The 26387-nt window shown below is 39.4% G+C and overlaps 1 protein-coding gene across 3 annotated transcripts in view; it reads right to left on the reverse strand.

Moving 5' to 3' along the window:
- Window positions 1-662: 662 nt before the first annotated feature.
- rab5c (RAB5C, member RAS oncogene family) overlaps window positions 663-26387 on the reverse strand; it is a 45326-nt gene continuing 19601 nt past the window's right edge. For all 3 annotated transcript variants that reach the window (XM_063037902.1, XM_063037903.1, XM_063037904.1), the window contains 5 exons: window positions 24030-24295; window positions 13627-13778; window positions 9439-9561; window positions 9152-9245; window positions 663-5324 (listed from right to left, as the gene is read on the reverse strand). In XM_063037902.1, the coding sequence (XP_062893972.1) occupies window positions 5209-5324; window positions 9152-9245; window positions 9439-9561; window positions 13627-13778; window positions 24030-24195 (651 nt within the window). In that variant the 5' untranslated portion in view covers window positions 24196-24295 and the 3' untranslated portion in view covers window positions 663-5208. The remainder of the gene's footprint in view (window positions 5325-9151; window positions 9246-9438; window positions 9562-13626; window positions 13779-24029; window positions 24296-26387) is intronic.

The raw sequence follows: 26387 nt of genomic DNA on the forward strand, positions 1-26387 counted from the left end.
GGTAGTTGACAAAAATGCCTTGCTAATGAGAAAGGTCAGAGAATGGCCAGACTGCTTCAGGCTGATATAAAGGTGACAGTAACTCAAATAACCGCATGTCAAAATGGTGGCGTGCGAACAAGAATCTCTGAACGCACAACACATCAAACCTTGATGAGGATGGGCTACAGCAGCAAAAAAACTGATGAACGTACACTCAGTGGCCACTGGGTCTATAGTTGAGGTAATAAATCAAAATGAATCTGCATGTGTAGAGACACAAGATTCACATAAGAAAACCTATATTTGCTGAGTTCAACGTGCTGCATTTTTTGTCTGCTAGATTCTGAATCCTAATTGCATTTTTAATTCTTGTAATGGGTGAGCTCATGTATCCAGATCTCTTCAATATTCACCCAGCTTCAGAAATATATCATACTCTGATTCCAAATTTAGTTGATAAATTTTGAAGCAAAGGGATCAAACTAAAATGGAACTAGGGACACGTTTACAAGTGGAATTCCACTTCTCTACTACAAATCAGTTTTCTGTTCCTGGCCAACAAAAATCAGCAGGAAGGTTGGTGCAGATGGCAACTAAATGACAGAAATGAGGGCACATGAAAAGAAGACAAGGTGCCAATTCTCTGCAAAGGAAATTGAAGCAAACAGTTACACCAAGAATTAATTAATTAGATTCAGATTTATTTATCACATGTACATTGAGACATACAATGAAATGCGTTGTTTGTGTAAACAACCAACACACCCAAAGATGTGGTAAGGGCACCCTGGAAGTGTTGCCACACATTCGGAATCAACATAACATGCCCACAATGCTCTGAGTTCTGGTGACAAACTGGTTAAGGACTGGAGGCAAACCAGAACAAAAAAACCATGAGGATAATCCCCAACAGAAAATGCATAAGGATCAGAGAAACTTGGGATCTTCAAATTGTCCAAGAAGAGACTACACCTGCAAGACATTTGTACTGCACAAGTCTGGAAGCTTACATTAAATTACTCATTTAGAATCAGAGAATACAGGATCACACCAATACAAATACATTCAATTATATATACAGCGCTTCAGACAAAAAATACAACACCTTGTAAAATATTCAGCCCCCAACCTTTCGTTCACATAAATGAGTATTACAAACAGCGACTTTGCTCAATTTAACATTTTTTTTTAAAAATGGTGAATCACATGTTCTTTTTTCCACATTGGAGCCATAACAAAGAAAATTGTAAAGCACGAAAACTAAAAATTCAAAACCTGAAATGTCAGCATTTCAAAAGTATTCACCCCCCTTTGCTCAGTACTTAATTGAACCACCTCTCGAGGCAGTAGTCTTTTTGGATAAGTCTCTATTAGCTTTGCACAATGTGATGGAGCAAGATTTGCCCATCCCTTCTTGCAAAATTGCTCAAGTTGTGCCAGGTTATTTGGGGAGCAGTGGTGAACATAAATCTTGAAGTTTAACTAAAGACATTCCATCAGGTTAAGGTCAGGAGTCTGGCTGGGCCATTCAAGGACAGCAATTTTCTTCATTTGAAGTCACTCCACGGTTGCTCTGACAGTGTGCTTTGAAGTTATCTTACTGAAAGATGAACTTCCCCCCCAGTTTAAGTTTTCTGCCAGAGGCTAGCAGATTTTTAAATCAAGGAATTCTTTGTATTTAGCAGCATTCATCTTCCCATCAATCCTGACCAGATTTCCAGTCCCTGCTGCTGAAAGGCATCCCTATGGCATGATGCTACCTCCACCATACTTTACATTAGGGATGTTGTTACCTGGCTGAGGTGCAATATTAAATTTACATCACACGTACTGCTTAGAGTGGAGCCAAAAATTCCCACTTTAGTCTGATCTAACCACAAGACCTTCTTCCACATCTTTACACAGTATCTTCTAAGTGTCACTCTGAAAAGTCTTTATGAGCAAGGATATATTTTCCCCTCCCCAAGCCAAAGCTATTTGTCACTCCTCTTTAAACTTGTACAAGGCCTTAGAGATTGCAGAGCCATGAACTCCATCTCCAGTTGCAACCACCTGACTTCTGCAGCTCACTCAGAGTGTCTGTTTGTGTCACAGCAGCCTCACTTACAAGTGCCATTCTTCTCCAGCAACTAAATTTAGAGGGGTGCCCTGACTACTGTGGCTTCACTTTTTTTTTAAAAACATTGGATTGCACTGAGTTCCAAGGTATTTTCAGTGCCTTTGAGATGGTATTGTATCCTCCTCCAGATTTGTGCTCCTTTATTTCCCTAATTTATCTTCATTTTGATATGGTCTGTTAGACCTTACAGAGAGGGGTATTTATTCTTAGGAATCCTTTGAAAGGAGCTTATCTTCCAATTTTCCACATCAAGAAATTGGGTGAATTAGTAAGGCAACATACAGTATTGCACTTGAGTAAAGTTAGTGTAGTAATTACAAAGGGGATGAATATTTTCAATCTTAATTTTTATTCAATTGTTGAGAGGTTTTGGAATTTTTCTTTTGATTTGACATGATGCACAATATTTTGTAGATTAGCACAAAAATCCTACTTTAATATATTTTAAATTTATAAAATAGAGTAAAATGTGAAAATGGTTGTGGGGGTTGAATATTTTTTCTAAGGCACTGTGGAATGCAAGTGGAATGAAGATCTGGAATAAGTGAATTAGATAGACACTGCAATGTTATTGTTGTTTTTTGATCTTTAGATTTTGATTCAGTCAACCAAGGGAAAGGAGGATTCCCAATTTGGTTGGCTTCAAAAACTCATTAATCTTAACCTGCTTAATAATCACAGGCAAGCGATGATTCTCAGTGAATCCACCCACAGACAAATTCCAATGGAGACAGCTGTCAAGGCTGCATCATTAAACTTCTTTTGCTGCAGTAATTCACATCCTTTATTTTAGAGGTCTCTCATACCTTCTTTCATAATAACAATTTCAATTCAAATTTTCCAATACAATATTCCCAAATACAATTTTTGCCAATTTTCCTTTTCACATATGTATAAAAGTTTACAATCTGCTTTTATTTTCATCAATGGATTACAACTCATCTACTTCCCCTTTCTTTATATAATGGTATTCTCTTGCCAAATTCTGCATGGCAACATAATTCAACTTTTCAGCAATACCAAGCCTTGTGAAATTTTGTTAGCCAGAGCTGGATTACTTTTCCAGTGACAAGTGCTTGTGCATAAAGCCGCACATTGTAAACTGTATACCAAGTTCTTAAGACTGGTAGTTTTCCAATCTATTTTAGCAAAGCCATACCTCATACCATAAACTTGTTTTATTTAAGACCTTGATCATTCCCAAACTTCTAACATTATCACTACTTTTCCTTTAATTACCAGATTCATCCACTCATTGCATTATACTAGACTTGCACTGTTGGTTCTTTGATATACTGATCTGGAACAATCTTAGATATTCCATTTATGTTTTGGATCAGAAGAACGTATTTTTTTTTATTCATACCACAAACATGACCCACTAGACTGCTAATTTCCTAACTTCTCCAAATTCAGGTGTTGAAAGCAACCAAAAAATATGATCTGCTGTTAAATGCTTCGAGCTTCTTACACAAATGGTGGGTTTCTGTTCTTTTAGAGATCGATGTCCTCTGCACATTTAAAGAACCTGGGTTTATTCAGGAAACCACAGCACCTTACATGAAATTGGAGTGGTTTTGTTTATTGCAAGTTCACAATGTTAGTAAAAGGAAGCTAGATACAACACTTTTTTTAAAGTTGATAGTTTATTAGAAGTAATTAGCACTTATCTTTAAGGGTATTAAAACACTAGTGCTTGGCTACCAAAGTGTGCCTCATTTCCAGAACATTAAGGGATGTTGCACAGTGGCGTGTACAAGCCACGTTTGATACCAGTCACATACAATCATTTGAAAACCACAGTCTGAGATTGTGGTGCGATTAATGCAAACTTTGACCAGCAACAAGACTTTCTTGTACTCCCAGCCCTCATGTACTCAGCACAAAACATCCCAAAACTAGCACTAATTACAGAAGCTAGTGAAAAGAAAATTTGCTGCTGGGGACATTGAGTTTCAATATCACTAGCAGTTTTAAGAAGTAGTTTTCAAAGTTAACATTCTAAATCCTTGTCATATTAGCCCATTTCAAAACTAGCTGGCAGCAATGTCTGAAGATGCTATCAACACTTCCAGTGTAATACTGTACTTAAAGCATACTTTGAAACAAGTCTTATTAGTTATTCATTTGCGAAAGGTGGTAAAGTTAATACTTCAATAGACAAATGATATTGTTGGCTAACTGTCTTCATCTGTACTATAAGTAATGCAATCCCAATGGAGCTGATAATTAAAAAGTTAGATATTATAAAACAAATACAAACTGGAGTTAATTCACACCTCCCTCTATTTTTATTTGTCAAATTACAGAAGTTTTTATTACAGACTGGTATCTCTCACACAGGCAAACTTGCTTTCATTGCCAACAGTCACAGCACGACTGAACACTCTCCACAAATCCAAGCATTGTGCAAGATTGTAATTGCTGACATTAGGGACATCACATCACCTCCATGGACATTGAAACTTGCAGATTGCAAAAGTTTTGAACAGAATAGTGCATTACACTAGAAACTAAAAAGAAAACTCCATGCTTTCCGAACACAAAGAGGAAGAACAAAACAGTTATAATGGAAGGTGCTTTATGGACATAATGGTTTACTACTGATTGAATACAAAGAAAACTTGCATTACAAATAGAGATCCCTTTCAAAATTCATAATTGTGATTTGGTCAAAACCACAAGCATTTAACCGCTGATTCCCTTGTTAATCTAAATTTGTTAATATTTATTGGAAGGGTTGTGTATTTAGTTCTTTATGCAGATTCACAAAAAGACACCTAATCTTTTTTTTAAATCTTCGCTCTCCAGATATTATACAAGTTGTACAGTCTGAAAATGAAGGAATTGCCCAGGTAAAGTTGGCTCAACATAACTGGTGCATGCATCCATCACTGGAATTAGAAGGGAAGAGCAAAGAGGTTGATATTAAAAGTGATTTAAGACTTAGAACTTCTTTCTAATGGAAAAAGTGTTGGCGGATTTCCTTCTGGGTGATCGGAGTGGTGTGAAGAATCAATGCAGCGATCTGCGGCCGCTCTTGCGGTAAGTGCGAGTGGTGAAGGGGCTCCGGTCGGGTTCTGTGAGGACACCTGCCAGTTACCAGTTTAGTTGCTGCAGCACTGGCTCCGACTCTGTGGACTGGTCTCCTGGAGGTCTACGCCTCTGGTTCGTCCTGAGGTTCCACCTGCATTCTGAGGTTCATTTTTCGGCAGCTTTTTGGCTGTAAAAGAAAAATGTTTAATTTAAAAAAGTTGTTCCAACAACTGATTTCATATTTATTATTTCACAATCTATTTACTAGCTTATAACACTTGAGTTGTATTCCCACCATAATTAGGAATTTAATGCACATAACCTACGGCTAATTATAGGATCATGATTAAATCTTTGTTTTACTCGTGATGCAAGAAGCATCTTTGGATGCACATCTATCCCTGAGATGTCCTGTTTTGCTGAGTGCCTTTCAACCCAGGTACATTTCTATACTGTCCATAAGCTTCACACTGTCCTTAGGCTTCACCAGAATGACATTCTAATTGAGGACAAATATTTCAAAGTTAAAAATTGCAAGTGCTAGAAATCTAGCATTAAAATGCTAGAAATATTCTGGTCAGGTAGGAAAGAGAAACAGTTAATATTTCAGCTCAAAATTCTGATGAAGGCTTTGCAATGCAACAGGTTGTGTGTGAACTGCCCAATTAAGCACTTTTTACTTTTCAGGAGAAATACTTGATCCCGCTGCCCGCATTACAAGTATTCCCAATGTTTGTACACTTATTATTCAAAGCATTTTAATTTGTTTTTATTGTTGCAGCGGCATTTTCCTTTTAACTCTTTTGGCCAATGTTTTAACAGGGGAAGAGTGAAAAATTTGCAATTAATGCTTGAAATATGTATTATGGCTTACATTGCCTATCAGTGAAGAGGGCATGTACAAGGTGAAAGACACTGTTTAGTTGGATATCGTGAGTTATTGAAAGAAATATTCTTAAGATAAAGACAATGTTAGGCTGTCAATTTTCATAAAATACATAAATTTTCAAAATAAACATGGCTGTGTACACTGGTAACCATGGACCTTGTTAATACTATACATTCAGTGTACATTCTCTATAAGATCTGTGGAACTATTTTGAAAAGTACTTTTTTTTTTCGGGGAATACATTTAAGTTTTAAAGAACTGGAACACCTGCATTCAGGAGGACAATTCACAAAAATACACAACCCTTCCACTGTTTAATTTTGGGCAATAAAATACATGATATTAAATTGAACATTTCGCTACAAACGAACAAAATTCCCACCTTAGCTCAAATGTAAATTATATAAAAATCAACATTTCAGATAACGGAATGGAGCCAGCAGTTTTTAGGAAGCACCAGATAACAGTATTGCATAGGTCAATGTCTTAAAAGCAGAGGTGATGCTGATGATCTGACCCTCTGCTTCACTAATGAGCTTGATACTGAACTGTACAGCTCCCTTCAGATGAGCTTAGAACCAAAGGACTGGATGTATGTAACATGTTCTCTCATTTGAATGGGGTAACAAAGCATGTTAGAAAAGGGGGCTAAGTGCAGGCAAGTTGTTTTATGTCACTATTTTTTTTAAGCTTGTAAAAAAAAAATTGCAAGATATTTATCCTTTCCTGCCTGATCTGCCATTCAAATTACACCTGATCTTTTACCTAAGCACCAACCTAAGAGCAACTGAACAAGCCCTCTTAGCAGAAAGTTTGGAGGATTCACCGTCCCTGGGCTTCTTGGCATTAATGCTGAATGGGCAGTCCTTTACCTTTCCCTGGAAACAAGCAAATCTTTCCTTTGAAGCTCCAAATTCCATATACTTCAGATGACCTCATTTATCCAGCCTCTGAATCTGAAAATAATCCATTTATTCTACTATTGTCTACCAATGAAACACCTTCCACACCAGTATATAACCCCTAATCCAGTACACTAATTTTGTTGAGTCATTTTATGTCACCTTCCTGAAAGCTGTCTAGTCAAAATTCAACATTTCTTTGGGTTCCTTATTTATTCCATCATTCAATTTTAAAAATACATTAAGTTTGCTCAATACAGTTTCCATTTCATAAGTCCATTCTCACTACCTGTTAAATGGATTTTAGCATTTCCCTGCCAAGGCCTAATCAGTGGTCAGACTGTTGTGCCTTATTCATGGTTGTAGCAGTAGTTGGTTAGTATAACCGAGCCTAGCAACTACAGCACTTTCATAGCTTAATTGTTTTCCTACTGGTTATATTATCTGGATAGCTCCAGAATAGCATTTACTAGCTTGATATAAATACATAAAGATAGTGCCTCAACTTAATGCCAACATTCAGCTTATCCAAGGTTATTTAAGGTTATCATGGCCAGGGGTGGTAGTGGGGATAATCTCCCACTACTCATTAAATGCTCCCAGTGGTGTCTCTCTCTCAAATAGCCTTTGACAACCAAAATGCAGCTCCTGACCTTCACGTGTGGTTTAGCTACTAAGCCCAGTGGAGCCATTTCTACTGACAGGAGGAGGGACAAAGGTGGGTTACTGGCGTCTGAAAACCAGTCGCTTCAGGCAGATGGGGCTCATCAGCCATGGTTGCAGCTCATCTAGAAGCAAAATTGATCTGAAACCTCCACTGCATTGTGGCTATATCCACCTATATGGAAAGCTTCGGGAGCAAACCCAGAAGAAAAATCTGGAGTTGGAGCCCTTCACGAAGTCCTACATAGAGTTCAATGCTGACCAGCAACTCCTGCGACACTGCTGGTGCAAAACTGTATTGGTCTCTACAATTCCTTTCGATTCATATGCTGAGTGGAGAGGGAAAGCCTGCTACATGGGCAACAGCTTGCTTGCCACATATTGCCCTGGTTTGCGTTTCATGAAGACAGCTGGGACGCAACATCTATGGTCAATCCCGACCTGAGGGCCTCAAGTTTATCTAAAGAAGCAATTCTGTATTTCTTTCAAACAGTAATATCCTGTTATTAATGATGCAACATTAAGCAGTGGATTCTGTTTAATTGCAATACATCAGGACCAGTACATTTTGCTCCAATTAGCTGAAATTTCATGAAAATAGTTAAGTACAAGACAAACTACCATTTGACTATGCAATAAAAAATGTATTTAAATGAAATACAGAACAAATTAGATCAGCACAGTACTATAAAATTATTAGTCCCCAATAGTTATCAATGGAGGAATTCCTCTAGGGTAGGCTGCCATGTTCTACCAATTGACTGAATGAACAAAATCAGTGCAGTTACCGAGTGCTGATAATAGACTACCTTCATACAATGCTATTGGTGATTGCAGCTTCCAAATCTTAATTTTAGTTGTAACATTTAAGATGATTGTCAATACCTTCAAATTCTTCATAGTTCCTAACATGAAGTAATGAAAGTAATGGTTTCATTTTCACTCCTGACTGTTTCTGGCATCTCCAAGCCTGACTGCTTGAAACCGCAGTGAGCAAAAGTTCTGAATTGTCTTACTGCTTACTTCTCATCAACTATCAGTGACCCAAAAAAACATTGTTTTTTTTTTTGAACACAAGTGCACACAACTGATGCTATTTAAAAACTGTTTGCTCTAAGCATGATAATGTCTAACAGCCACACAAATGCACGCATCTGATGCGAGTTAGAAACTGTCAGCAAGAGTCTCCTGCCCCTATTATGCAGCATAGGGGCAAATAAACGAAGGGAATCCTGGCTACTTTCTTGATTAGTTTTTTGTTATTTAAAAGTTGTCCCAAATAAACAGCTGCCCTGATGAATACCTGATTAGCTGGAATCCACTGTAGTTGAAAACTTCCAGTGATATAGTCCCTGTAATTTACATAAATACTGCTGTGACAACATTTAGTGCAAGTAATTTACTATTTTAAGTTTGTAAAGCCCAACTTTTCCTACAAGAACACAAAAGCAAGCCAAAATGATTCCTCAAAGCAGTTCCAAATGCAAGTTGTCATCTCAAAGGTCAAACTCAAATGACAGGAGACAAAAAAAACATTTAAGAATAAAAATAGTCACATACCTATGGCCATAAATATTTCATTCACATTCATTGCTGTCTTTGCTGATGTCTCCATGAACAGCAAGCTGTTGTCTTCTGCATATGCTTGTGCTTCCTGCAAGAGAAAGCAACTTCTAACCAATTATCTATAGTTTAACACATCTAAATTGCAAAAAATTCTTCTGTAAGAACTTCATTTTATGTAACAGGATAGAATGAGCATATTTTGTTCCTGTGCAAAGATGTCGGAGTTGGGAGAGTGGGTAGTAGCAGATGACATAAAAATGCAATTGTATACAGTGACCTACCTGAAATTCCACTGCTCTTTTATTTGCAAGGTCAGCCTTGTTCCCAGCTAATGCAATCACTATATTTGGACTGGCTTGTCGCTGCAGTTCCTTTACCCAGTTCTTAGCCCGTGCAAACGTATCCTTCAGAATTAAACATTATATTCGTTATATGTAGACCTGAAGATCTGCAAGATTTCTAATTCTTGTTTAGCAATGACTTGTTAGGAAGTGGCACAGTACTGACCAATCTGTATTAGTTAACTTGGATGACTGGCAGAGTGTCCTAAACATTTATTGAGATACACTGTGGAGACTTCCAGCCCTTTCAGCCACACTGCTCAGCAATCACCTGATGACCAATTATCCTACCAAACATACATCTTTGGACTGTGGGAGGAATCTGAAGCACCCGAAGGAAATCCAGGCAGGGAGAACGTACAAACTCCTTACAGGACAGCGGTGGGAATTGAATCCAGGTCGCTGGTACTATAAAGCATGGTGCTAACCACTATGCTACTGTGCAGCCCTGAACATTTCAGTGAGTGATGTAGCTTTTCAATTTGCCTTCCACTGCAGTATTTAGTTACCTGCCACACCATAGCCTAAGATAAGAAGCACACCCGTGCAATTAAACCTGGCTCAGCCAAAGGCACACACAAAATGCTAGAACTCAGCAAGTCAGGCATCTATGGAAATGAATCAACAGTTGATGTTTTGGCCAAGACCCTTCATCAGGACTGGGGGGGGTGGTGGGAGGGAAGAGAAGACAAGATGCCATAATAAATGTGGGGGGAAGGCAAGGAGGAGAAGTTAGGTGATAGCTGAAGCCAGGTGGGTGGGGGAGGGGGAAGTGAAGCTGGGAGGTAGTAACTAGAAAAGGCAAACGTCTGGGGAAGGAATCCGATAGGAGAGGAGACTGGACCATGGGAGAAAGGGGGGCATCAGGGGGAAGTGAGAGGCCGGTGAGAAGAGATGAGATCAAAGTGGCAAACAAGAAGAAAGGGAGATGGGGGAAAAAATTACCAGAGGGAAAAACTGATATTTATGCCATCAGGTTGGAAGTTACCCCCCTTCTCCTTCCTTTCCGGTCCTGAAGGGTCTCGGCCCTAAAAGTTGACTCTATTTCTCTCCATAGATGCTGCCTGACCTGCTGAGCTCCTCCAGTATCTTGTGTGCTGCTCTGGATTTCTAGCATTTGCAGAATCTCTTTGTTTATGATCTGCCAAAGGAAAGTGGACATACAGTACTGTGCAAATGATACAAATCTGTTTTAGGTGTTAATTTTGTCTTCTGCATTAGTGTGTCAGGAGAAAAGAGCAAAATTTAGATTTCCAAACATTCACTTTTCAAAAAAAAGATTATATGTTAGAGAAATGTTTTGTATTTCATTAAACATATTAATAGACAACTTTTCAAAAACTTGCTTACTTTGCATGTATATAACCCAGTGCATGAACAAATGAAGATAACAAACAGGTGCTAATAATCAGTGACAATGAGTTGAATGAACTAAAATGATTAACTTAAACAGAAACGGGTGTAGAAGAAATCAAATTGGGTGAAGGACAACCAAATTAAAAGGTGAGGGTGCGGCAGATAAGATAGTTTAACCTTCAAATCATCAATTCCGACACCATGGCAAGAGAGCGCATAGCAACAAGACAAAAAGTGGTCATTCTGCATCAGCGAGCCTCTCCCAAGCAGAAATTTTGCAGCAAACAGGAGTTTTAAGGTGTGCTGTCCAAGCTCTTCTGAAGCAGCACAAAGAAATGGGCAAGATTGAGGACGAGAAATGCAGTGGTCAGCTATGGAAACAGCGCAGCAGACAAGATATGACACCTCTTCTAAATGGGAAGTCCAGCACTGCCATCAGCTCTGAAATCACAGAAACAACCAACACCCAGGTAAATCCCTCTACAGTCTGGCGAAGTCTCCTCAGAAGTGGTTTTCATGGAAGAGTTGTTGTCAAAAAGCTATTTCTCTGAAGTGGAAACAAAGTCAAGAGACTCACCTACACACAAAAAACATAAGGACTAGGATGCTGAACAAGTGCTCTGGACTAATGAGTCAAAATTTCAAATTTTTGGCTCAAAAAGGAGGCAGTTTGTCCACAGAAGAGCTGGAGATCACTACATGGATGAGTGTCTGCAGCCAATAGTGAAGTACAGCAGAGGTTCTTTGCAGGTTTGGGGCTGCATTTCTTCAAATGGAGCTGGTGATCTAGTCAGAATTAATGGAATCCTCAATGCTGAGAAGTACAAGCAGATCCTCATCCAACATGCAGGTGTCTGATTAGTTCCAGCTTCAGTCTGCAGCAAGACAATGACCCCAAACACATGGCTCAGGTCATAGAGAATCATCTTCAGCAAAAAGAATAAGGAGTTCTGCAACAAATGGTACAGCCTCCACAGAGCCCCGATATCAACATCGAGGCAGTCTGGGATTGCCTGGAGAGACAGAAGCAAGCAAGACTAAGTCTGCAGAACTGTGGCAAGTTCTCCAAGATGCTTGGAACAATCCGCTAGCCAACTTTCTTATAAAACTGCATGACAAGTGTAACGAAGAGAACAGATGTAGTATTAAAAGGCAAAGGGTGATCACACCAAATATTGATTAGATGTAGCTTTTTAATGCTTACTGCTCTTTACAGTAAATTTTTTAATATTTAGAAACTATTTTTGAAAGCATCCTCACTTTACAGATTTTTTTTTACATGTGCCTAAGACTTTTGCACAGTACTGTAAGTTGGGGGAAAATCTTGGTAGCTAATCAAAATAAATGTACATCAATATTTCAAGTTAAGAAAGTTTAACCAGATGCAGCTATGAAAGTTACAGGTCACAATTCCTACAATACTGTCAAAGATTTGCTATACAAGTAAAATATGGCAGACTTGTATGCTCATGTCAAACCATTGGTGGCAGTAATCAGCAAAACCAAATGTAAATCACCTGACTATAATCTGTCAAGTACATCAGGCACAGGGTAAAGCTCTTATCAAGCAGCAAGCATAAATTAAAAAAGGTTGAATCTTTGATGCTTGAGTGCAGAATATTTAAGCATTCTAATGCAAATAAATGCTGACTACTTGCATCATAAAGGAAGTGAATGAAAACAAAATTTGGAGCAATGCCTCCAAAGTTAGATTTCCTCATTGGAAACTCAGTAGATCATAGCCTGCTTATAACAGCTGCTGATGTGTTTTTTTTAAAAATGGGAAGTCATTGCAAATCACTTAGTAAATTCAAAGGCAAAAGAAATTTGCCAAGTTACATTTTCAGAAAGTACTTAATTTGATTTTTAGTATGGTATTTTGCATTTGAGAATTGCTTTTTATTGGGAAGCTGTGAATTTCATGTTCAGTCAATATAGTATTAGCATGGTGTTTTAACCCATCCCAATGATTTGGAAAAATCTTTTCATGTCCTTCTGGGCAAACGGACAAGAATAAGTGCACTAGTTTGATTTTGTCTGCAGTTTAGTGATAGGGCTGCTCCCTCACTGTTCCACCAAAGCAGGTTCAATCCTGATTTCTGAGCAGAGTTTGCACATGTGAATGCATGGAGTTCCTGAGGCACTCCTCTTTCCCCTCTCATACCAAAATTGTGCAGGTTGGAAGGTCAATTGGCTACTGTAGATTGCCCCTGGTGTACAATTGAAGGATAGAATCTACAAAATAATTGAGGGAAATGCGGGAAATATAAATTAGGTTAGGATAAGGTCAGAACAAAAATGGGTGATGTTCAATGCAGACTCAGTGGGCCAACATACCTATAAAATGTGCTGCATTTATTATAGCACAATGAATAAAAGTCAACCAAGGGGACAATATCTGAGCACATATGCTGATTTGAATTTGAGATTCAGGCACCAGCACCAATTTATCAGTTCCTTGTTTCACTAATTAGTGTACACAAGGACAGTGTATGACCTTGGGTGGGTGGGACAACATACGGCAGTGAACAGGGCAGTACGAAGTACAGGCTGGATGGAAAGAACACCTTTCCACTTCGTATTTGAAAACCTTTATGCATAACAAAACCAAAGCAGTTTTAGACTAATACTTTTAGCCATGTTAACAAGGCGAGAGCATGTGCCAATCTGGGGAGGCTTAGAGCCTGCTGTGGTGCAGTGGAAGGCTGCGTTTCTGGTCAGAAAGGAAGAAATGGGATGTAAAAGCAAAACAAAGCAATAGGGATTACTTACTGTGTTAGTTATATCATAGACCACAATGGCAGCCTGTGCCCCTCTGTAGTACATTGGTGCCAAGCTGTGATATCGCTCTTGCCCAGCAGTATCCCAGATCTCAAATTTAACAGTTGTGTCATCCAAACAGACTGTCTGTGTTAGAAAGGCAGCTGAAGATAAAATTTGACAAATGCTTAATTCAGGCAATGAGGAAAAAGTAGTTTCATTTGCCATTTGGCCAATCAATACATTTTTGAAAAATGCATCACAAGATTATATTCCTACTTAATAATGAGTACTTACAATCAGGTTTCATTAAAATTATCAAACCAGAGTAACAGACTAAGGCTCTCAATACATAAACTGATCAAGTTTTATTTCTAGGAAATACAGAAATGGATAATTTCAGCTCCAGGGGCTGGGATGTTAACTCAAGATGGAGTAAATACTGAATGCAAAATATTTAACCAAATGAGCAAATACCTGCAGCTTCACCTAGCTGCATAAAGGTCCTACTTGTAAATGATCAAGTCAAATTCAAATTACTCAAACTGTTTCAAATATTTCAGATGTAAGAGACTGCAGATGATGGAAACACGAGACACTGGAGGAACTCACTGAGTCAGGATTTTTCAGGACGAGAAAGGGAGAAAGCAAAGGTCAGAATATACATGCCCCTACATTCTCCTCCCTCATCACCATCATGGGCCCTAAATAGCCCTTCTATCTCAGCCAGCACTTCACATGCGAATCCATCAGGGTCACACATTCTATCTAGCGTTCTCTCTACATTAGGAGACCTGACACAAATTAGGTATTGCCTCATAGCAGCTCGGTTCTCAGTGGCCAGCTATTTTAATTCCACTTCCCATTCCCACACTGACATGTCTGTCCACTGCCTCCTCTACTGCTATATTGAGGCCAGACACAAACTAGGAACTACACCTCATGTTCCATCTTGGTAGTCTTCAACCTAACAGCATCAACATTTAATTCTCCAAGTTTTCAACTAATTCCCATCTCCCCTCTGTTTTCCCTTTTTCCTATGGCCCCTTTACCCCTTCCCATCACCTGCTTTGGGGACTCCACTTTCCCTTTATTTTACGGTCTACTTCCTCTCCTAAAAGATTCATTCTTTAGCCCTCTGCTTCTTCCATGCTAGCCTCTCACCACCCCCCGCAAAAGGATTCACCTACCAGCCTGTGCTCCTCCCCCACTCCCGCATTTATTCTGCCCTCTTTCCAGTTGTGAAGGATGTCAGCCTGAAACATCGATTGTTCATTTTTCTCCACAGACATTGCCTGACCTGCCGAGTTCCTCCCTTGCTTTGTTGCTTAAAATATTTCAGAATCTGATTTCATCTATTTTTCTCCAAAAACAAATCTTTAAATAGCTCTGCTAAATTGCAGATCTACACGTTTTACTCAAGTTGAATTTTTAAATCATGGCAGTAAACATGCTGGCAATTTCCATATTCCAGACCTAAAAAAGCTGTGACAAATTGCAGAACATTACTTCAAAAGAAAACTTCAAGATTAAAAATCATGAAGGTATAACCAATTGCAATTCTATTTGCAAGTAGCTGAATGATGTCAATTTTCCCAAGCACTCATTTCACTTCCTTATATTACCATTTTTTAAAAAAATCAGCTGTATTTTAAGACTTATGACATAATGCCTCCTGTACTTTAACAGTAACTGTTTTCAAGTTCAATAAACTGAAACAACTTTATATGGGAAAAACACCCAATATAAAAATGAGATTTCAATGAATGAAACATTCAACTGAATGTTTAAAATGCATAAGAATGCCGAAGTTCATGAATTATGTTTAGTCTTTTAGCCAAAATTTGACAAAGGAAATAAACAGAATCTTGGCACTCATGACAGCTACTGTAGATTTTGTAGAACTCTGAAAAAGTGGTTGTGTGACCTTGCTTAAATGTCAGAAAGTTGTGGGCTCCATTTCATAGAATGAGCTAGGGGATAGGACTGGATGCTCCTCCAGTCAGAGGCATCATATTCATGGGTTACATTATTGTACTAATCGAGAGGCATGAATAGTCAATACAGAGATAATGGTTCAAATTCCAGAATGGAACCTACAGAGTTAAACTTCCACCTACTTTAAAAAATGTTAAGTCTTTGTAATGATAGCCATAAAACCACTAGATTGTTGTAAAAGCAAACCTGGTTGACCACCGATCTTTATGGGAGTGAATCTGCTATGATAGAAGCAACTTCTGCCACCACAGCAGACCTTTTGATATGGCCACTCACTGAGAGGTGCCCCAGTCCAGTGGTATTTAGAGATGGGCAATAAATGCCAGCCTTGTCAACAAAATGTAGATCTAAACTGAGCTTTGTTCCTGCTTACCACAGACTGAGTCCATCCATTTAAGATGCCAATGCTACCACAGCACCACAAAGTCCCTGCAGTATCCTGGCTAGTATTTATTACTCATTTAAATTGTGGTTATTAAGGCATTTTGTTGCAGTGTTTGCCAAGCCACTACTTTGTAGCTGGTATTGGAAGTACATTAAAGGCACATTTGTACTATGCCCCTAATTTATACAAATATCCTTTATCAATGAATGTATATCAATTCTGATTTAATGATCTGCCTGCATCTAAATAGTTTCAAGCTCTTTTTGATACCTTGTGTATTGCCATTTCAGAGTTTGCTAATTCACATAGTAAACCTGATTTTTGTTTCAATTTTCCTTTTTACAAAACTAATCAAACTGCTGAACTGAGGTACAAAAAGTACAGGAATTAAATTCTCTGATTATCTAACCGAACAAATTGATGCATGCAGTAACGAACTATACCTGTACACTGATGACTCAACACTATTTGCACCAATTAGAGCAAGAGAGAGTAAGACAGTGGCAGCAAGCCTAAAAAGGGAACCTTGACAGGATGAAAGCCTGAGCAGACGACTGGAATGTCATCTTTGAGCCTTCTAAGTGCAAGGCAATGGTGATGTCTAGGAAGAGGGATCCATCTAACCCCAACCTGTATTTTGGGAACCGCAAGCTGGATTTAAAGGAGGAGCTAGTAATCCTTGGTGTTAATATTGACAGCAAGTTGGTGTGAGATAAACACCTTTCCATTATTTCAAACAAGGCTGGACAAAGGCTTGGAGCTCTGGGGAAAGTAGCATCCAAACTAGACAAAGAGGGCATAGCCACGGTTTACAAAGCCCAGGTACGAAGTATTATGGAGTATGCCTGCTTATCATGGATGAATGCCTCAGTGTTCTCAGCCAGCTTGATTTCATTCAAAGAAAGGCTCTCAGGATTATAGGTGTAGATGAAGCCACAGCTCATGAGAAGCTAGCTATCAGTAGCTTACACCACAGACGACAGGTTGCTGCAGCTACTGTGCTATACAAAATGCACACCAGCCACAGACCTGCAGACCTTCGCACCATGCTGCCTTCATCTTATGAGAGACAGTGCACCACACGATCAAGTTTATCTATGCCTGTTCATGCTGTTTCTATGCCTGATGCGAGAACCTACACACTGGATAGAAGCTTCCTTCACTATGCTATCAGAATTTGGAACAGCCTTCCAGATGCTGTGGTTGGAAACATCTATGACGATGGTGTCCAAGCCTTCAAGAGTCGAGTGCACAAACAGCTATCATCTCTGGCAGGGAAGTCACATGCTTCTTCATAAGCTATCATGAAAGAGACCAGGATGGCAATGCTTGGTTGTTGGTAGGTAGGGTTAATACCTGACTTTCAAGAGCACCTGTGAGTTATGTTCCAGCTGGACTTGGTCCTTAAACTGCTGGAGAACTGTGCAGAAAGAACAGGTGCTGCTTTCTCCTGGTAGGGATTAGTTTTTAGTTCCAAGTGCTCCTGCCACGTTTTGTCACCCTGCAACCTTATCCTTCAATCTCTTCGAATTATGGAGGACAGCATGTGTATACATGTCTCTCTCCAGCAGACTTCAACATGATCATCATGACTCCAGTATTTCTACTATTTTTAAAATTGTACATATGATTTTTTTTTGTGTTCTATCGCTGAGCAGCAGTGAACCATCTGATTGGTCTATCAGAGTTTTCTTTGGGAACTAGTTGACTTGATCAGCATTCCTGATCTGTCTATTGTTCACGATTGCATTTAATAAAAAAGGTTGTTCAGCATTTTGTCTTGCTAGCCCTGCATTAAGTTTCAGCTTTGTATGCACACTTCCACTTATAAGAAAATTTATGTGACTGATGCACATTAAATGGGAGTTTGAAGTGATAACTCAAGAGTCTGTACTCATGCAGGCTAGACATGCAGGTGCTCTAGCCATTTCACACTGAATCCTTATGACCTGGCACCATCATTTCCCATGTGCAATATTCCCACAAAAACAAAATTTAGCTCGTTCATGCGGAGAAATCAGATTGCAGCCGAAGAGATTCTGATACAGCAGTACCTAATGACTTACGGTATAAAACTACAACAGCCTGCACAATGGTCTTGAACAATGTCACTGGACACCTGCTGTTTGGACAATTAAATTTTAGAAATTATCTTAATTTTTTTCCACAAAAGCAAATAAATCAGTTTTGGTATGGCCAATCCTGAGCATTTAATTAGATATTAAATAATCAATTTTTTGCTTAGTGAGGGGTTTCATCCTCCCAGTTAGTAACAATCTGGCAAAACAAAAACCAGGAACAAGTAAAAATAACAGGTGAATGCACTTGATTTCTCTAATAAATTGCACACAAATTAGCAATAAAACTAACACAATTACAAGATAATGCTTTGCTTATAGCTTCCTTCACTTGCCAAGATCTATGTTATATCAAATGCACATCACACCAAAAATCAACTTTTGGAAGATTCTCATTAATCTTCCCATTTCGATATTACCAATAGATCAATGATTCTGAATCAGTGGGGACACCGGCTGAAATTTCCACAGACAAGAATAGTATCTACAGTGATAACTGAAATTAGAGAGACTCCATTTGAACAATACTGTACAAAACTAGATCTTGTCATTTTAGGCGTACCAAGACTTCAATACCCCACAAACTAGACAATAGCTTCCTTAAAAGTGTACCGTCAGAATTGACTCAGGTTATTCAGAAGTCATTAGACCCCTAATTGATTCATCCTTAAATTATGCAGTTCCACCAACCCGAGGAATCAAAAATTAATATATTATGGAATAGAAATGCTAGGCCAAAAACCTGGATTATTTCCCTCTTTGAAGAGTTCCAGATATTCGATACACAGATAGCTTCCATTTGACAGTTCACTCAAAAGTTGGTGCTTGTCATAATACATCAATCTTAAGCAATCCCAGAGGATCAAGAATAACTGGCTTCTGCTATAGTTGTGTAGGTTCTAAGGCAGCCGAGGAGGCCTAGATTAGGATCTGCAGACTTTGCCATAAATGCAGCAGGCAAGGTGGATATGGGAGGTGCCAAATACATTAGATTCTCAATGTTACCCCAAATACTGCTGTTTTCAGTGGTGATTGAGGTGAATTAGTGGGGCTGTTGACGACTGAGGAGATCTTCAAACTTTCTTCCTACAACCATCAGCCAATTTCTTGGCATGAGTGCTCAGAAATATGTAGGTTTGGGTATACAAAAGACAATATTGTTACAACCCCTTCAGTACTTTATAATATGAAAAAGAAGCGGCTCCAGCACCTAGCGCCGCAGAATACCAGTCACCGGCAACCAACCAGAAAAGGTCCCCCTTTTACCTACTATTTGACCCCTGTCAGTCAGGCAATCTTCTATCCATGCTACTATCTTTCCTGTAATACCATGGGTTATCTTGTTAGGCAGCCTCATGTGCAGCAACTTGTCAAATGCCTTCTGAAAATCCAAGTAAACAACATCTACTGCCTCTCCTTTGTGTATTCAGCCTGTTGCTTCCTCAGAATTTCAGATTTGTCAGGCAAGATTTCCCCTTAAGGAAACCATGCTGACTTTGGCCTATTTTATCCGGTGCCTCCGAGTACCCTGAGAATCTGGCTGAGTGGGACCACAACAATAACCTCGCATTCAGCAAGACCACGGGGCTTATTATTGACTAAAGGAGAAGGAAGCTGGAAGTAGTCCTCATTGGGGGAAAATCAGAGGTGGAGAGGGTCCAGCTTTAAATTCCTCAATGTTATCATTTCAGAGGATCTGTCGTGAGCCCCACGCACGAGTGCCATTACAAAGAAAGCACAGCAGCGCCTCTACTTTCTTACAAGTTTGTGAAGATTCCGCATGTTACTTAAAACTTTGACAAATTTCTACAGATTTGCGGTGGAGTGTATATTGACCGGTTGCATCAGTCTGGTATGGAAATACCAATGCCCTTGAATGGAAAAGCATACAAAAAGTAGTGAATACAGTCTAGTCAACCATGGACAAAACCCTCTCCACCACTGAGCACCTCTGCATCAGGAAAGCAACATCTATCATCAAGGACCCCCACCACTAAGTTCAGGTACAGTTATTACCCATCAGCCTCTAGAATCCAGGGGTATAACTTCACTCACCCCATCACTGAACTGCTCCCACAACCTATGGACTCACTTTCAAGGACTCCATCTTATGTTCTCAATTTTTTTTCCTTTTTATATTTGCACAATTTGTCATCTTTTGCAGATTTGTTGTTTGTCCACCTTGTTGGGTGTAGATGTAGACTTTCAATGATTCTATGATTTCTTTGTATTTACTGTGAATGCCCACAAGAAAATGAATCTTAGGGTTGAATATGGAGACACATGTACTTTGATAACAAGTTGACTTTGAACCTAGAAACCTCATCCTTAATAATAAACACCAACATCTTCTCAACCAATGAAGTCAGGTTAACTGGCCTATAACTTCCTACCTCCCTCCCTTTTCAATGAGTGGAGTGACATTTGCAATTTTCCAGTCCTCTGGAAACATGCCAGAATCCAATGCTTCTTGAAAGATCACTACTAATGCTTCCACAATCTCTTCAGCCAACTCTTTCAAAACCCTGGGGTGTAGCCCATTTGGTCCAGGTGACGATCTACCTTCAGTCCTTTCAGCTTCCAATCACCTTCTCCTTACTAGCAGCAACTACACTCACTTCTGCCCCAACACTCAAATTTCTGACATACTGGTAGTGTCTTCCAGAGTGAAGACTGGCGCAAATTACATGAGCCCATCCGCCATTTTTGTCCCCTTTACTACTGCTCCAGCATCATTTCCCAGTCAGTTATCCATTTTTTTTTACTCTAAATGATAGAACTTTTTGTATCCTCTCTGGAATTGGGTAGCTTACCTTCATATTTCATCTCTTCTCTGCTAATTTGTGGGCAGAACTGAAAAAGCGTGTGTGAGCAAGGAGGCCTACAAACCTGACTCAGTTACACCAGTTCTGTCTGGAGGAATGGAACAAAATTCCAGCAACTTACTGTGAGAAGCTTGTGGAAGGCTACTCAAAATGCTTGACCCAAATTAAACAATTTAAAGGCAATGTTACCAAATACTAACAAAGTGTATGTAAACTTCTGACCCACTGGGAAAATGATGAAAGAAATAAAAGCTGAAATAAATCATTCTACTATTATTCTGACATTTCACATTCTTAAAATAAATTAGTGATCCTAACTGACCCAAGACAGGGAATGTTTTCTAGGATTAAACGTCAGGAATTGTGAAAAACTGAGTTTAAATGTATTTGGCTAAGGTGTATGTAAACTTCTGACTTCAGCTGTAACTCTTTTTACATGCCTTTTCTAACTCCCATTGCAATTTGTATCCCACATCCTAGCTACTCACATCAGGGAGTTTTACCCTTGCACTTAACTCTACCCACAAGGATTCTACACCTTCCGATGCTATATCACCTCTTTCAAAAGATTTGATTTCCTTTTTACCAGAGCCAACCTATCCCCACTGCCTACCTGACTATCCTTTGAAGTGTCTCTGAAGTCTCATCACCATACATCTACCACCCCGCCCCCGACCCCCCCAAAAAATAAACTGGTCCCTCACAGCAAGGAAGGCTAGGCTCATGTTCTAATAAATTTCATGGTCAATATATGTATGCTTTTGTAGAGGTTGTGTTTCTGAGATACAGATAGCAATCCAAGCTTCCCAGCAATTTCAGGGTCACATGGTAGTGTTGTACAGGAGGGACAAGCTGGAATGGAAGCTTGCTTTGCAGGCCCAGCTTCTTGTACTTTTGAAAGTGATTCAGTGACCTGTAGCTCAGCCTCCAAATGCTGTGCGTTTCTGCCCCACTGGTGTGATGAACTGGGCCCCAAGGCTTGGGTCTATTCCAGCTGCGCGGGGAGCAGATCTGGAACCCAGTCTGGTTTGGGATGCTATTGGCTTGCTTCTATTGTTTATATGTGTTTTTTTCCCTCTTTCTCTGCGCAGTGTATTTTGTTTCTTTTTTAATTGGGTTATTTGGGTTTCATTGTGGCTGTCAGTAGACCAATTTAAAGGTGTAAAATTTTTACATTCTTTGATAACGTGCTCTGAACCTTTGAAATCGGAAACTGTTCCACTTGTTCCTCTGCAGAATCAAGGCCACCCTAGTTTCAGTCATCAAGATGCAGTACACAAATTGCTTGCAGTTCACGGACTTGGTGCCACGGCGGAAGGAATAAACATTCATGGGAGAGCAAGCGAAATCAGCCTGAACCTCGCCTCCATACCCGACACTCGGACTTGCAGTCTGTCTAGGCAGACGTTTAAATTGTCCAAGCAATGGATAGTGCCACGTTCCAGGACCCAGATCCATGTGCGATTTGTGGTCAATTCAAATCCACCAGGATACCTGGAGGTGAGAAAGACTGAAAACACATAGGTCAGTGACCCAGCTTTACCTGTCACCCTACAGTACAAGAAATTGGGTCTGTAAACCCCAATGGTGCACACAAAGCAGATGCAGGATAGTTAGCCTTCTGCAGGCAACCAAATGTGAGAATGATGCTCCACAGTTCATCTCAATTGACTGAAGAAAATGGCTTAGAGGCCACAAAAAAAGGTCACATGCTGCTCTCTTCTATCAAGAGCTGCTGCATGGTGATATGCACTGTGCTGCTGGACAGACAACCCTCAGTATAATTCCAGAAGTACCTCTTATGTCACAGGAGATAACTGCAGGCAGCTCTGGCAACAGTTTTCCAGAAACAGACTAACCTAATTTATCTACTTCCTTGAAAATTATAATGGCCTGAGATTCTCACTTATCCTTCTCTCTCAGAAATGGGATTTGAGGTTATGAATTCATGAATGAATACTGTGCACCCAAGGATTTACTGCTTTTTAGTTGATGTATGTCTGTTTATTTCAATACTACAGTGACATCAGCCCTGGAATGTGGCTAAAATTGCTTTTGTTTGATTGTGAGGAATGTGCCACTGTTGATAAAGGATACACAGCAATTTTGATGTAAATATCTGTACACCCAGAAAATAAACATGATATACTGTACATCCTGTCTACTCCTGTAAAGACAGCTTGTTCTGGTGGCCCAACCATGAAGGAATGCTGCCCTTTAACACCTTCCCTGCTTTAATTCACTATGACAAAAGGAAAAGTTTGAATGAATCTGCCAAAGTTCCTCACCCTCATGTCAGAAACAGAAATTGTTAACTTGACAGGTACCAGATCAGAATTTCATATGCAAATCTCACACACCTCCATATCACAATATAGGAGCAATAAACAGCAGATACTCATTCAACAGTTCTCTCTCATGTTGCTTTTCATGTTTGGAAAACATATCCAAATGCTCGAGGGGTCAACTGATCAAAGGTGCAGTTGAACAAGTTTATGATTTAAAAAACCTCAATCTCATCTTGAATACCAAATAGTGCCAATTCAGGATTTGGGGCTGGATAACTCAAGAGCAGAATTGGATCTAGAGTAGGTCAGCTCATCTCTTTGCTTTGACACAGGAATGTGTAGTAATATGGTACAACATAACTGGTTCAAGAAAGCCTGTGGAACAGTACAAGAGGTTAAAATTCCAGCTAGGTCTAATGAAGGGAAAAATGGCTCTATATGGCCATCCTCACCCATCACCTGCTAGCTTGTACTCTTTTCCCTCTCCCCACTTTTTATCCTGGCTTCTTCCTTTTCAGTCCAAAACATGGACTGTTTATTCCTCCCCATAGAAGCTGTCTAACTTGCAGAGTTCCTCCAGCAGTTGTGTATGGCTCTGTATGGAATCCTCACTGCAGCATCGACCAAGTCTGATCTTTTCCTGGGGATTCTGGACTACTTTGGCCCAGAAACTTTGCTTTGTTTCACTGAAGGGTCTAAGGCCCTTTGAACTGGATAGTGTGCCTACAGCAAAAATATTTCCTCCACCACATCAAGTAGTCATGGCCAACTACTCCACTATCGACTGATATCCAAAACACAGCTAATTCACCAAAATATTCAAAATATTATTGTCACTTACCTCCAATTGTGCTTTCTTGGTATTCATGAAACTGTCCTTTCACAAAGCGTAAAACGAGGCTGGATTTACCCACTGCCGATTCACCCAGGAGAACCAATTTAAACTGACAGATTTTGTTTCCAGCGGCTGGTCCATTGGATCGAGCCGTGCCACCCCGACCCGCCATGGCCTAAAGTGCAGAAGCTTGCAGAAATGTTCCAAGTTTCAACAGCAGAAGTGTTATGTCAAGGCTGGAACTCCAGAGGCAGCGATCAGCAAGTTCAGAACTGCAAAACATATCAAATTAATCTTGTGTGATAGAAGTATTTGTTGCAGCCATCTCTAGAAGCAGCTGACTGCACAGAAAAAAAGTTGACCAAATCATACACAAAAACTTCGTTTCACATATGCTGAACAATAATTTGATGAGAGATAGTGAGATGTTATCGTGTGCAATATAAATATTAGATTCAAGATCTGGAGGTGCTTGAGAGCAAATCTAAACACCAACATTACACATGGCCATTTAAAAAAATCATTCTGCCAGATGCTCCATACACACCAATCTTTAATACCAGGCATATTCATCACAAAGGCAGCCCATAAAGTTTATGCTGCTTTCAGAGCCATTCCACTTCCCCACTTATTTCCCTCAGGCCTATTCTCATATACCCATCAACTTGCCAGGATTCTTCAATTATCCACCCTCATTTGGGTGAATTTATAGCATCTAATTAACCAGCTCACCTTTCAGATGTCGGTGGAAACTAGAAGAAATTCAGGTGGTCCAGGAAGAGCATGCAAATGAAACGAACCCCCGATAGGTGATGCCACCCACAAGCCCACCCAAGGTGACACCGGGGCTACGTATGCAAGGTACTCAGTACACAAGAAAAAAATGAGTTTCAGGTGACAGTACTAGAATTAAAGGAAGATTCTTTAGGATGCAGGCAAAAATACTAGGATTAGCATAGATAAGTATCACAGTTGGCATAGATGAGTTGGACCAAAAGAGCCAATTTCTGTGCCACATGTTCCTACAATTCTAAGAACTACTTCATATATTGATGGTCTACTGTTAATAATGAGCACTAATCCAGAAAAGTAAAATCTTTATATAGAAAGACAAGAATATGCAAGACAAGTCACAGATGTTTGAGGGGACTACAAAATAAAGATATTAATGAGAAATAACCCAAATCACAGTGATTCTAATCAATTTACAAATACCAATCTATAATAAAGCACAAACATGACTTTCTGTTGGGTAGAAGTATAAATAATTCTTCCTGTAAGCATTTGTTTATCCCCAAAGTACCATCCAATTCAAAGACTATAATCATTTTCATACCAAGTATACAAATGTATATTCAAATCTCCAATTCCTTGCTTTAGTGATTCAAGACATCAAGTTACCATTCCCCTTAATGGAGGCCATTTGAATGTTTCTTGCTCACTTGTTGCAAGTCATTGTCATATACAAATAACCTATAATTAAAACAAGTATTGCAACGGTAGTTTGCTGCATGTATATATAGTTGAACAATCCATTCACAGTTCCTGATTCATTCTGAAGGTCTCTCTTTAGCAGCCACATTGAAGCCGAGAATCAAAGTTATTTGTAAAGTTCTTGAAGTTAGATTCGGAGTGAGGAGTTTCAACAATCCTAAACCAAACCTGAAATGTCAACATTTTCTGTTGGTCATGTGTTGTGACAGGAAGTCGCAATGCCATAAAAAAAATCTGACAGAACTCAGTGTAGAGTTCAGTGTAGGATTTTATCTTGCAGTCATTACTCAGCTCAGTCAAAACAAAATACACAGGTGTATCACCCAGTACTGTGCTGGCTAGAAATATTCTGACAATGACTATTTCAATGACTTTCCTCAACATCTGCTCAACTTGGGAAAGATTTCTGGTGAAGTACAAAAATAAACATTCTCACATAATGAAACAGTGCAATTTTCTAGTCCCTCAGACCCTGAGATTAAAGGCCAAGTACAATGCTGCTAAAGGTTTGGACCCATTAGGTTACTGAACTGACTCCTAGTGAAATGGAACTGTCAAGAAACACAAATGATTAGTCTAGCTCCAGTACAATTAAGCCCCACACAGGCAAGTTTCAGGTTGCTTAGAAACAGATCTTTAGGGGCCAAAGACATTATGGAAACCAGAATCAGAATTAGGTTTATCACTGACATATGTTGTGAAATTTGTTTGTGGCATCAGTACAGAGCAATGTAAAGAATTACTCTAGGTTACAATAAGAAATAAAGTGCAAACAGAGAAATATACTGAGGTAGTGTTCATGGATGATTCAGATATTCTGATGGCAGAGGGGAAGAAGCAGTTTCTAAAATGTTGAGTGCACACCTCCTA

The sequence above is a fragment of the Mobula hypostoma genome, chromosome X1 (genome assembly GCF_963921235.1).
Source record: "Mobula hypostoma chromosome X1, sMobHyp1.1, whole genome shotgun sequence".
NCBI classification, from domain to species: Eukaryota; Metazoa; Chordata; class Chondrichthyes; order Myliobatiformes; family Myliobatidae; genus Mobula; species Mobula hypostoma.